The 11,901-nt window shown below is 34.6% G+C and overlaps 2 protein-coding genes across 4 annotated transcripts; one reads left to right on the forward strand and one right to left on the reverse strand.

Annotated features, from left to right (window-relative positions):
• Nucleotides 1–91: 91 nt before the first annotated feature.
• LOC116346991 lies at nucleotides 92–1,973 on the reverse strand. 2 transcript variants are annotated; one of them, XM_031777349.1, is made up of 3 exons: nucleotides 943–1,973; nucleotides 682–867; nucleotides 499–616 (listed from the first exon to the last, which is right to left on the reverse strand). In XM_031777349.1, the coding sequence occupies exons 1-3, from the start codon at nucleotides 1,655–1,657 to the stop codon at nucleotides 609–611; spliced, it is 909 nt and encodes a 302-aa protein (XP_031633209.1). In that variant the 5' UTR covers nucleotides 1,658–1,973; the 3' UTR covers nucleotides 499–608. The 2 variants fall into 2 exon arrangements, with proteins under 2 accessions (XP_031633208.1, XP_031633209.1); XM_031777348.1 differs by having other exon boundaries at nucleotides 92–867.
• Nucleotides 1,974–2,313: 340 nt separating this feature from the next.
• Nucleotides 2,314–4,980, forward strand: LOC116346890 (ribosome-releasing factor 2, mitochondrial). 2 transcript variants are annotated; one of them, XM_031777161.1, is made up of 6 exons: nucleotides 2,314–2,517; nucleotides 2,581–3,036; nucleotides 3,096–3,462; nucleotides 3,537–3,759; nucleotides 3,834–4,655; nucleotides 4,729–4,980. In XM_031777161.1, the coding sequence occupies exons 1-6, from the start codon at nucleotides 2,385–2,387 to the stop codon at nucleotides 4,891–4,893; spliced, it is 2,166 nt and encodes a 721-aa protein (XP_031633021.1). In that variant the 5' UTR covers nucleotides 2,314–2,384; the 3' UTR covers nucleotides 4,894–4,980. The 2 variants fall into 2 exon arrangements, with proteins under 2 accessions (XP_031633021.1, XP_031633022.1); XM_031777162.1 differs by having other exon boundaries at nucleotides 2,434–2,517; nucleotides 2,564–3,036.
• The last annotated feature ends 6,921 nt before the right edge of the window (nucleotides 4,981–11,901 follow it).

Consider the following 11,901-nt stretch of genomic DNA (forward strand, 5'->3'; position numbering starts at 1 on the left):
CGCTTGTTTTTGCACCTTCTATATTTAATGCCCTAATCGCGTGCATGCAAAACTTTGTTTTGTGTGCATAGTCATTCATCATCATTTCAAAATTTATATTTTCTTTGTTACTTAAATGCTAAATGGTTAGTTGTGTAAAAGAAAGGAGAGAGAAAGATAATAAAAGAACCTAAGAAAAATTAGCTTATTATTATCCCTAGCAAATAAGAATATAAACCTAGAAATAAAATGCTTACAAATAATAATAATGTTTGATAAATTTTGATACAAAAAAATAGAGTAAGGAGTAACAATCAGTAGAAAATAAAAAGTACCGACATTGTTTTCATTGAGTTTTTTCAATTATACTCATGTGAATGTGTTGATTGTGTGGTGGGTCGGCGTTGCAACCGAGCCCGTTGTTTTGGTGGATCGATTTCATAATGACCGAGTAATCGTTGTGTGTGTGTGTGTTTTTTTTATTTGTGTTTGTCGAATGGTGAACGGTGTCACATTACATCTCCTCGCACCAAGCATTCTGCGAATTCATGTGACAGCTTGCACAAAATTCGAGCGAAACACGTCCACTCGACACGTGTAGACAAATGCCCGGTGAATTATCGGTATTTTCAGCCACCTTTTGTGTGATTGGATTATTAAAATAATTGTGTTCAATTTTAACGGTATTACTACTGTTCGTACTTAGGATTTCACTGTCGTCAATTTCACGTAAATCGGCAATATTCATCGGGTTTAAATCGGTTTTGAATGCTGTTGATGTTACTGGTTCATTCAATAGATTTTCCCAATGGAAATCGTCGATATTTTGTTCATATGATGAGGTTGATTCGGTTGCCGTGAAATCCGTATGACTGCCATTCTCTAGATCTGTGAAAATAAATTGATTTGTTTGTTCAGTAAAAGACGATGAAAAAAATGGATCATTGTGTGTCCAAACTGTACCATTTTCTTTATCATCTTCATACGATGCCGGTGACATTGATGATGCTGATGCTGGCGAACATCCACTGCTGCTGCTGCTATTTTTACATAAACGACTACGCATTATCGATGAATGATGCATTTTATTTTCCTCTTGATACTCATTATCGGCCACAAAACTCAATACAGACGATGTGATTGGTGTACGATTGCCCTGAATGCTTCGCAACAATGACATGATTTCGGTTTTATTTGCCAAAATGCTTCTCAAATATAAACTCTCTTGTGTTAGTTTTGTGATTGTATTGTTTCGAATGCACAACATTTTCTTCAATTTTTTATTCTCATTTTGGGTGTCTTCAACGGTTTTTTGCAAAACTTCCATATGCTCTTTCTTTTTACGACGATTCTCACGTGCCATAATCGCATTTCGATTGGACACTTTTGGATCTGGTTTACGTGTTGGCATTCGTTTAATGGATAATTTTTTGTCGTTGGCCGCTTTTTTTGAGTTCGTTGCCATTTTCGTACAATTGCGAAATAGATTGCCAGCTGTATTGTGATACAACGATTTTAAACGTTTCGACTCATTACCTGTGCATGATTCATCATAGTCATTGTCCGATTGCGTCTCATCCGAATAAATTATTTCGTCATCGTCGGAAAAATCGTCATCGTTCTCGTACATCGGTGAAAAACCAGCCGTATTTTCAATTTTCAACATTTTGGCATCCATTTTGTTTGCTTACGATTTGATATACCTCTTGGTTGGTATGGAAACTTTTATTCTCGTTCGGGGCACAAAGCGCGAATTAAAAATGTGTGTGTGTGTGTCGATTTTTTTTCAGGAAGTGAAAAACAAGAAAGAGTGCTAATTAAACTTGTTAAAATTTCAACCTTTTGATGGTTACTTACTAAATTGTAACACTTTTATACGATTCGCGAAAAAAATCTACGTCTTTTGAATGGAAAGTTAATTAATAGTTTTTTTTTGTTGGCAAGAGAAAAATTTCACGATCTACAACTTTCTACTGCGTCGTATCTAATACGTGTGTAGTTCCAATTGAATGACTAAATGAGCATAGCGTCAGAGGCGCTGCTATCGATGAACGCGTTCAATCAGACCTAAATTTACAATGGTATTGTGTTTATGCGTGGAAAAATCAATGATTTTTGTTTAATAATAGCTATTTTCTATGTTTTTTCTTAATCAAATAAAAGCCAATTTATGAATTTTCATTAAAATGGCAGTTGAAATATTTACGCAACACATTTGAGCCATTTAATTTGATAAAATATTTGTTTTTATCGAGAAAATCTACGGTTGCCATCTTTTGGTGGGCATAAAAAGCTAATATAGATGTCAAAACAACGTTTGAGGTTACGTTATTTTCAATAAGTGCCGATCGTTGATGCAAGTATTTCGGTATAATTTTTGTGAATGAAAATAAATTCGCATCGAAATGATTGTAAACAGATTACTGTGTCGAAATTTTTTTGGAAAAAAAATTCGTCTGAGACATCGTTGTTACTCAACATCGAAATCAATAGATGACAATATTCGAAATATTGCAATTTTAGCTCATATTGATGCAGGTACATTGTACTGTGAATTTATTTCTAAGTGAATTAAATACGTTAGTTGTCCTCTTGCGATAGGAAAGACAACAACAACAGAACGAATGTTGTATTATTCGGGCACGACACATTGCATGGGTGAAGTGCACCGCGGCAATACGATAACCGATTTTTTGGAGCAAGAACGTGAACGTGGTATTACAATATGCAGTGCAGCGGTTACATTTCCATGGAAAGAGTATCGATTCAATCTTCTCGATACACCGGGCCACATTGATTTTACAATGGAAGTTGAACAGTCATTGGGAGCAGTCGATGGTGTTGTGGTTGTACTTGACTCATCGGCTGGAGTTGAAGCACAAACAGTCACCGTTTGGCATCAAGCCGACCATTACAAACTACCAAGAATGGTTTTTGCCAATAAAATGGATCGACCCGATGCGAATTTTCAAAGTTGTTTAGTCGATTTACAAAATAAATTAGATTGTATTCCGGTGCCATTGCAAATTCCACTAATGGGCGAAAAAGGGATAAAAAGTAAGCGAGCATTATACAAATTGTATGTGATTACTAAAAGAAAAACACTTTCCCATCAGGTATAATCGATCTACTAGAATTAAAAGAATTACGTTTCGATCAGTCAAAAGAGGGACGCGTTTATTCTAAAGTACCGTTGTTCGGAGAATTATTGAAAAAAGCAATTGACAAACGATGCGAAATTATCGATATAATGAGCGGTTATGATGATAAATTGGCCGATGAAGTGATTCAAAATGATAGTTTGGAAAATATCAACAGTTCAATAATAAGACAAGCAATCCAAAGTTTGACAATAAATCAAAATATTGTGCCGGTATTTCTGGGGTCAGCCTATAAAAATACAGGTGTCCAACTCTTAATGGATGGCGTCACATCATATTTACCAGCACCCAGCGAACGAACTTCCATTTACGATTGTTTTAAGTAAATTACACACATTCAATTTTTTATTTTACTTTATATTCAACCGCTGTTATTAAACGAGTGTAAAATTTCAGTAAAAGTTTTGCGGGAAAAGTGTTCAAAGTAATGCATGACAAACAAAGAGGTGCCTTGAGTTTGGTTCGAGTACTTAATGGTAAACTGAAAAAAGGGGATAAAGTTCATACATTGAATGGAACATCTGAAGTTGTACAACGTATTTACGAACCATTGGCCGATGAATACCGTGAAATAGATGAAGTAAGCAAAGGAAATGTTGGAATATGTGCTGGTCTCAAGGTATTTTTAATCTTTCACATTTTATTACTATTATGAATTGATTTTCATTCTTTAAAAAAAACCACACCACATAGACAACTTCAACTGGCGATTTGCTTGTGTCGAGTATGAAATCATTTAATGCAGCTAAAAACGTGCTCGAATCAAAAGGTGTTAAACTTCAATTAAAACCACATATTCCCGATGCTGTTTATTTTTGTTCAATCGAACCGCCATCGATTTCCTATCAAACGGCTCTTGAAAGAGCTCTCGCCCAACTACATCGAGAGGATCCAAGTTTTCGTGTTAGCTACGATGAGAATACAATGCAAACCGTTTTGGGTGGAATGGGTGAACTTCATTTGGAAATCATAAAATCTCGAATTCTGAGCGAATATAACATTGAAGCCGATTTAGGGCCATTACAAATTGCCTATAAAGAGACAATTTTGCAACCAATTCGTGATACATTCGAATTTAAAAAGGACATTGCCGGTTCATCGCAAGAAGTTACCATTGAAATGTCACTGGTTTTGGATAATAAAAAACAATTTTCGCTCGATACACATCCGGATACAATTCAGGCACTAATTGACATTCATCCAAATTATATGAAAGGCGTAAAAAAAGCAGTTGAATCAACATTAAATCGAGGACCACTGGTGGGCGGCATCGTTATGGGCACTCAAGTTATATTACACAAATTGGTGATTGGCCGAAAAACGGCCGAATCAGTTGTAATGTCGGCCACAGCACAATGTGTACAAAAAATGCTTCGCAAAGTCGGTTGCAAACTTTTGGAACCATTGATGTCAATTCAAATTATTGTGCCGGGTGATAAATTATCGGCAGTACTGAGCGATCTGACGAAACGACGATCGGAAATTTCAGAAGTTGTTATTCGAGGAGACAATCGGGTACATTCAAAGGCATTTGTCAACAATCAATGTTCACTTGGTTCAATGTGTTTTCTATTGTTTGTTTTTTTAGATTGTCCACGCAATCGCTCCGTTAGCTGAGCTTAGCGGATACTCAAGCAAAGTTCGAATATCTACATCTGGAACGGCCAGCATGCTCATGCAACCATGTGGCTTTGCGGCCATGAGCGAAGAACAACAAGTGCATGCAATTCGACGAACGCAAGGACTAGAATAGTCAATTGTTTATTGTATTATATATTGTAAAGAATTATTTATCGAAAATAAAATGAATGAACTTGGAAAAAACCACCGAAGAAAATGATATCGGGCGTCTCCATTGGTTTGTATCTCGAATACACGGTTTATTAACCATAATTGAATTCTATGTTTTTTTTATTCACTTCGATTTAATCAGTGAAATAGTATAATTAGATTTATTAACGGAATGTTTTTTTTTTCATTTTGGTTTTGCAATGCAATCGAATAAAAGAATGCGATTTCGAATTCGCACTGAATTCAAAAAATGTTGTAAATTGCAACAGGCTCGCGATATGAATGCAACAAGAAATGAAGCCAAGGGTAATGAAGCGTGTATTTTTCCCTCACGAATTCAATTTGTTCGTCAATTAAATTTCAAAGCTGAATGAACACGTGTGTGTGTGTGTATGTTTCACACATTGCCATTAAAATGCACATGTTGATTTGTTCAGTTTTCGGTGATGAATTTTCTTACAGAATGAATTTGTAATAGCTTGAAGGATATTCAATGTCGCATGAAAATCATTCACAACAAAACCTGCTAAATATTAAAACGAGTCCGACGACGCATTGCATCGTCAAAGACTTGAATGAATATTTCATTTCACGAAAAGCAAAGAAAGAAAAAAAAGCACACCACAGAGAAGTAAAAAAAAACTTTCACTGGACTTGCAGTCAATCATCTGTGAGCTGAGTGAATTCATAATACCTTCCTATAAAGGCTATGTACAAAGACGTGTATTATGTTCGCACACACACACACACACATCTTTGCTATATAAACACACTTTGCATTTCCAATTTGTACAATCGAATTTTATATTCATACATCTGTGAAGATTTATAAGTATCGAGTAAAATTTTATTTCCACATAAAATATGCGGTACGTGCCTGCTTTTCATATAACAAGCGATCGCCTACATTTATTGTTTGGCCACATACGATAAAAATTACTTTGCGCACAAAGTGTGTCTTACTTCTTCTATTTCAATTTTATCGCAAACATAAGTTTATCCGTGCCCGTGCCCAAGTGTTGAATGCATGTATTTTCGTACAAATTGTAAGCTTTTTTATGGTGCTTATTCTTCGCCGCTGGTTTTTTTTCTTTACATTTTCGGTGTGTGTGTGGGTGTGTGTGTATTTCGTTTTATGCAATGAAAACTTTAACATAATCAAATTGTTTCGTGGCTACGAAAGTGAAATCTTTTTTTATATTATATTTGCTTATGGCAATGTCCTAACTCATTGGCCACGCCAATCTTTTTTTCTTCTCTCTCTGTTTCTTTGGTTTTAAATGCCGTACAAACCTCATTGAAGATTCTTTCAATGTTGCACATTTAATTAATGTAATTAAAATCCTCTTGATGGCCAGTGCATAGAACCCGAAATTCGTTCACTTTATTAAACTACTTAATAGTATTAAAACGGTGACCGGAATGTGGTGGTGCAACAAGTGACTAAATTTTGCCAGATTTCATTTTGGTAACACTTGTTGCCGTTGCACATTAATAACCATCACCATTAAATGAGCGTAATGAAATTTCATCACAAAATGTAAAATGTAGAAATAAAATCAACGCACAGCATGCGATAAATTATGAACAATGTTCATTGAACATATGATCGACGATATCATTGACATTGTGTTTAATGATGATTCAGAGAAAAAGAAGAAACAATCTTATTTTATCTCGTATGAAAATTAACTGAAAACAAGATAATAAGACAGAAAAAAAAACATTTATATAAAAGAAATTTGTTGAACATCACACAGTGCAGACAAAGGAAGAAGCGAAAAAAATAGTAATATAGAATGCTCTTATTCCAATAACATTTGAAAAATGTTGAACGCACATCACTTCATCATATTTACCGTTTTATCACATAAAAAAACGCTCGTATAACGGTATGGAATTAAATTCAAACAAAAGCTGAAATGAAAAAAAAAAGAGAGAGAAAGAGACATTGATAATCAAAGACATGATGAGTGTGTATGTACGAGAGAAAAAGTTACACATATGAATTGGAGAGGAAAAAAAACCGAAGAATTTCTTGTGCTTGAAAAATCGGAAATGGCAGGTTTGAATATCAACTGTGTCAGCACCGAGCAAGTTAAACTAGTTGTGAAACAACGACTGAAATTCCACGCAATATAAAACTAAAGACACAGAAAATGCCAGCAATGCCATAAAATGGAATATTTCTTTCAATCTGGTTTTTTTAGCCTCTCTCTCTCTCTCTCTGTTTTCTGTTTTGTCTTAATGAAAATGACAAAATGAGAATCATCACTCTTCTCGCATTGTTTTCAACAGTTCATCCGTTGTGCATTGAAAATAAACTTTTCAAAAAAATGAAGAGTCAAACGCAGATAAAGGTAAAATATATAAAATAATGCGATAAGAAGATAGGTAGACGAGGAGCAAAGAGACTGAATAAAAATCAGAAGACCAAAAATTATGAAATCAAAAGATCATTTCAAAATGGAATATTTGCGTGTATGTTGTTCAAAAAGGTGCTTTTATTTTATTTGAAATGCTGTGTGCTTGTGTTTATTCTCTTCATTACAAATGCCACCAAATCATATTCTCGTGAATTTTACAGATTACAGCTATTAATTTGAATGAAAAATGAATGGTAAATATGTAGTTTGACTTGTTCGCGCGCGTATTGTGTGTGTGTATAATTTGAATTCCCCGCGAATGCATGTCGGCCGCTGATGCTGTTGCTTGATGAAATCAGACATTCCAAGAGCACGGTATGAAGTTCCTACAGATATCATAAAAACGTAGGAACTCTAAACCTCGCTATCGGTAATGACTTGCAAATTGACGTTGAATGCATCGCCTCATTATCGCTTCAGCTACTTTCCAATTTTGATGTTTCGATTTGAATCCAAATTATTGGCCACAATTGAATCGGTTTGATTATAGTTTGATCAATAATAGATGTTGATTCCGCTCTCTTCAATTCCCGGATGTTTTTGTTTGCAAATGAAAAATAAAAAATGAACGTCGATGTCCATTCAATATCGAAACCGTATTTATTTTGTTCATCTGCTGCTGAGAGAATGGATGTTATTATTATGTGATATAACCAACAAATGTTTTTGAGTGTGCAGTAGAATTGCACGGTTTTTATTTAAATATTATTATTATTCAATGCGCGCTTGGCTTTTACCTTCACTTCATCCATGGTTGTGCTCCTAACGGCCTAGTTAAATGAATGACCGTTGTGTGTTTATTTATATTTTATTATTGCAGCCTGCACATATATTAGCCATACGCTTTGTGACCTTTTGCATATATATATGTGTATACACATTTTTGCTGGATACGTTTTTTTTTTCAACAATCAAACGAGCAATACAATTCACATGTAAAACGCCATTGCTGATTATTATGATATATACTATAGTACGTTTTATTTAAATGCTGTGTAAAGTGATGACCAGATAGAAAAATATGACCAAAAACAGTTCAAAACTAAAGAAAAAAAAATACTGGTGGAAGTGCTGTTGATGCGTTTTATTTATCTTTTTTTTTTTTTCTCTTTCTCTCTCCGTCTCTAACTATCCTCTTATCACATGAATTTATTGTGTTTTTGACTCGAAAAGCGCCTACGTAAAACCCATTTTTCTGTCGAGTTTATCACACTCGATTTTTGGTATTGTTAGTCCCACAAAAAATAATATGCAGCGCTTGCACAAGTTTCACGCCAATTTCTCTTCATACACTTACTCACACATCCGCAAATAATCGCACACACGCACGCATCTACAACCATTGCAAGCGTATATCAATACAATCGTTGCCACGTCCATGTTGGCATATTGCGAATATATGTGTATTGGTTGTGCCCGTACAAGACTCGGGATGATGAGTACATTTTTTCCCGTTTGTGTCATTACCTCCATTTTGCCCTTGTGTAGGTGAATCGCACATAGTTGTTTACATATATCTACACCATTTTTTATTTCGTACATACAGTAGTCCGTGTACAGGTTTGTTTTTGCCGAAAACTTCGCTTTTTTTGAATACTATATGCTTTTTTTCGCTCATTTTGGACGCTTTTTACTTTGGTATTATTGACTACACACTGGAGAACTGACTGATTCTTGCAAAACAAAAACATAATATAAAGCGTCGGCTTGATTATAATTTGATTTTTTTTCTTTGCTCTCCGTTCGAATACCATGATGCCGGTATGGTTTCACCATTTTAGAAAAAAACAACAACAGAAAACAGCGTATCACAGAATTACTGGAAGAACGAGATGGAATTAATACAAAGCCGAAAAAAACGATAACACACACAAACTCGCACACAAATCAGTGAAGGATGAATAAAAATGTTTTATTCACCAGATTTCTCCGTCACTCTCTATCACAAGAATTCATTGGGTTGCCTCTAATTTGACTGTAGCTACTTGAGTTCAATAACGAGAAGAAAAAAAACTGAATACGAAAAAAATGTACCAAAAAGCAAACATCAAATCTTATCTACATTCCATAGGCTGTATAAAAGGCGGAGTCACTTTATTTGTGGTGTGTTTTTATTGCTATTTTTGGAATCCGAAGAAAAAGTATCGGCAATAACAATTGACTACTTATTCCTTTATTTGATTTGATTCTTTCCCTGTTTTCCATCCTCGTTTGCTTATTTTTGAATTGCACATATTGACATCAAATAACGATAGATAGTGAAAAAAACAATTGTACAAAATGTGTGAGTATATTTAAAAATTGATATTAAGACATCAGCATATGCAAAACTCAAAATAGTTGCAAATTCAAACAGGTTGGCATACACTTCGGTATTTATTATAACAAAAAAAAATTATCTGCGGAAATATCTTAAACTGATTTCAGATAACATTTTTCAAATGATATTTATCACAAAAGTAAGGTGAAGCTCGATATTCCTTAAGTATTAACGAACAAACGACGATGAAATCATTTTGACCACAAACGAAAAACGACACCTACTAATTGACATTTATTTTGAAGTTATTCAAACAGACAAACAGACAAAACGAGAAAAAAAAACCGCCGAATGTTTCCCTTTGCAAATGACACACAACATACAGAAATTGAAAACGAATCAGCTAAAATGTTGAATGACCACGAAACGACGACGGGCGACAACGTCGACGATCAGACATATCGTTTCGTATTATTATGATTTTTATCTCTTTGTTCGTTTGTTGAGTCACTGTCTCTCGGAAATTACAAACTCCACAATGCACAAGAACACGAAGAAAAACTGTAAAAAAGACGTATAAAGTATTACTTTTAATACATCTTAAATGTATTCTAATAACATAATCACCACACAGCCGCCGCGTATGAGAGAAGCAGATGGCATTTGTGGCCTTTTTGAAGGACAGTTCAACGTGTTGTTTTGTTGTTGATGTTATTATGTTTCAGGTGCTCTGTACGGTGTGTATGTGTGAGAGAGCTCTCTGTACCGCTTGTTGTTTACCGCCGTTACTTTATTTATTACTAAATTGGTGTGTGATGTCGTTGTGCTCGCATGAGCTTTTTGTTTTATTGATTATCTTTTGTTTCATTGTTTTTATTAAAGACGTATCACTGAATAACACCGTCATCATTGTCGGTGCGATGTGTGTTTTTTTCGGTTCCTTCATTACTATTAGTTTGTAATTTGTTTTGAGAATTTTGAATTATTATTTTTTAATAAATATATCCAGAATTGGCTGAACGAACGCGGCAACGGCAAAAACAACAACAACGCCAATGGCGACAACGACGAACAACGAGTGTCGCCTGCATTGGCGTCCAGTTTGCGCAGACATAACACATACACATAAATGTAAAATGAGAGAAAATTATCGCGCGCAAAATTCATTGTGAGAGAGCACCGAAAGCAAAACAAAAATTGGTATATAAACTTTATGTCAAGAAGAGCAAGAGAGAACAATAATAAGAGTCGAGATAAAGTTAAACGGAGAAGTTGAGTTCACCGTTTTACTGAAGGTTAAATTATGTTTTTCATTCGTTATGTTTTTTCGCAAAAGTGGAAGTGAGCGAACGAGGGAGGGAGGGAGAGAGAGAGAGAGAGAGAGAGAGAGAGAGAGAAAGAACGAACGGAAAAAAATCAATTTGAATAATATATTGCCCTGTTGCTATCTCCGCTTATAAAATAATAATATAAAATTCAAGATAGATTCAAATCGTCGTCTATGTATGCATCAATGTGAAAGAGCGCACGGTCACATGCACAAGCACATATAACCGATGTGACAAAATTATTAAATTCGATAGTTTGTATGCAGATGTGAAAGACAGCTCAAATACACACACACATATTTTTTTTATTTATGGATAATTTACAGTGGCTCCTGTTGCCTTATGAGTATGCAAGCCATAATTATCATGTAAAATAAGTTACATTCAGTTATTGTTGTATATATTGTTGCAGACGAGGCACGAAAATATCAATGTCAATTTATTCGGAATTTTTATTTTAACGTACAGTTGTAGCTCTATTTTCATCGATAATTATGCTGACAAAATGTTCGATCGTCGCAAAACGTTCGCACCCAAATTGGACTTGCTGATTTCACTCTTGTGTGCACAAAAAATCAAGTTAAAGCCAACATTTTGTCCAATTATTATGTTATCGTTCTTATTTTGTTCTTGGTGTTAAACGAAGAGAGAAAAAAATATATGATCGTTGGTAGTTGAATGAAAAAATTCTCATGAACAACAAAACCCATACATTCGGAATTTTGGTGATGTGATTGTGCGGCTTTCGCAAACTAAGATTGATTGCTTGCCGCATTTTTTTAAAGATACATCGTGTGCAACAAAACATACAATAAAAAATTGCGGCCTAACAATGTTATGACATGAGCACATTGCATCTTTGCTTCTATATTTCATTATGATATTGGTCAATACGCTTCTCTTTTCATTTGGAGTGCGATTGTTTTTGTAAAGAAAAGCATGTTCTCGTTCAATTT

The sequence above is a fragment of the Contarinia nasturtii genome, unplaced genomic scaffold, assembly GCF_009176525.2.
Source record: "Contarinia nasturtii isolate CC-2019 unplaced genomic scaffold, AAFC_CNas_1.1 Cnas_scaffold_1699, whole genome shotgun sequence".
NCBI lineage: Eukaryota > Metazoa > Arthropoda > Insecta > Diptera > Cecidomyiidae > Contarinia > Contarinia nasturtii.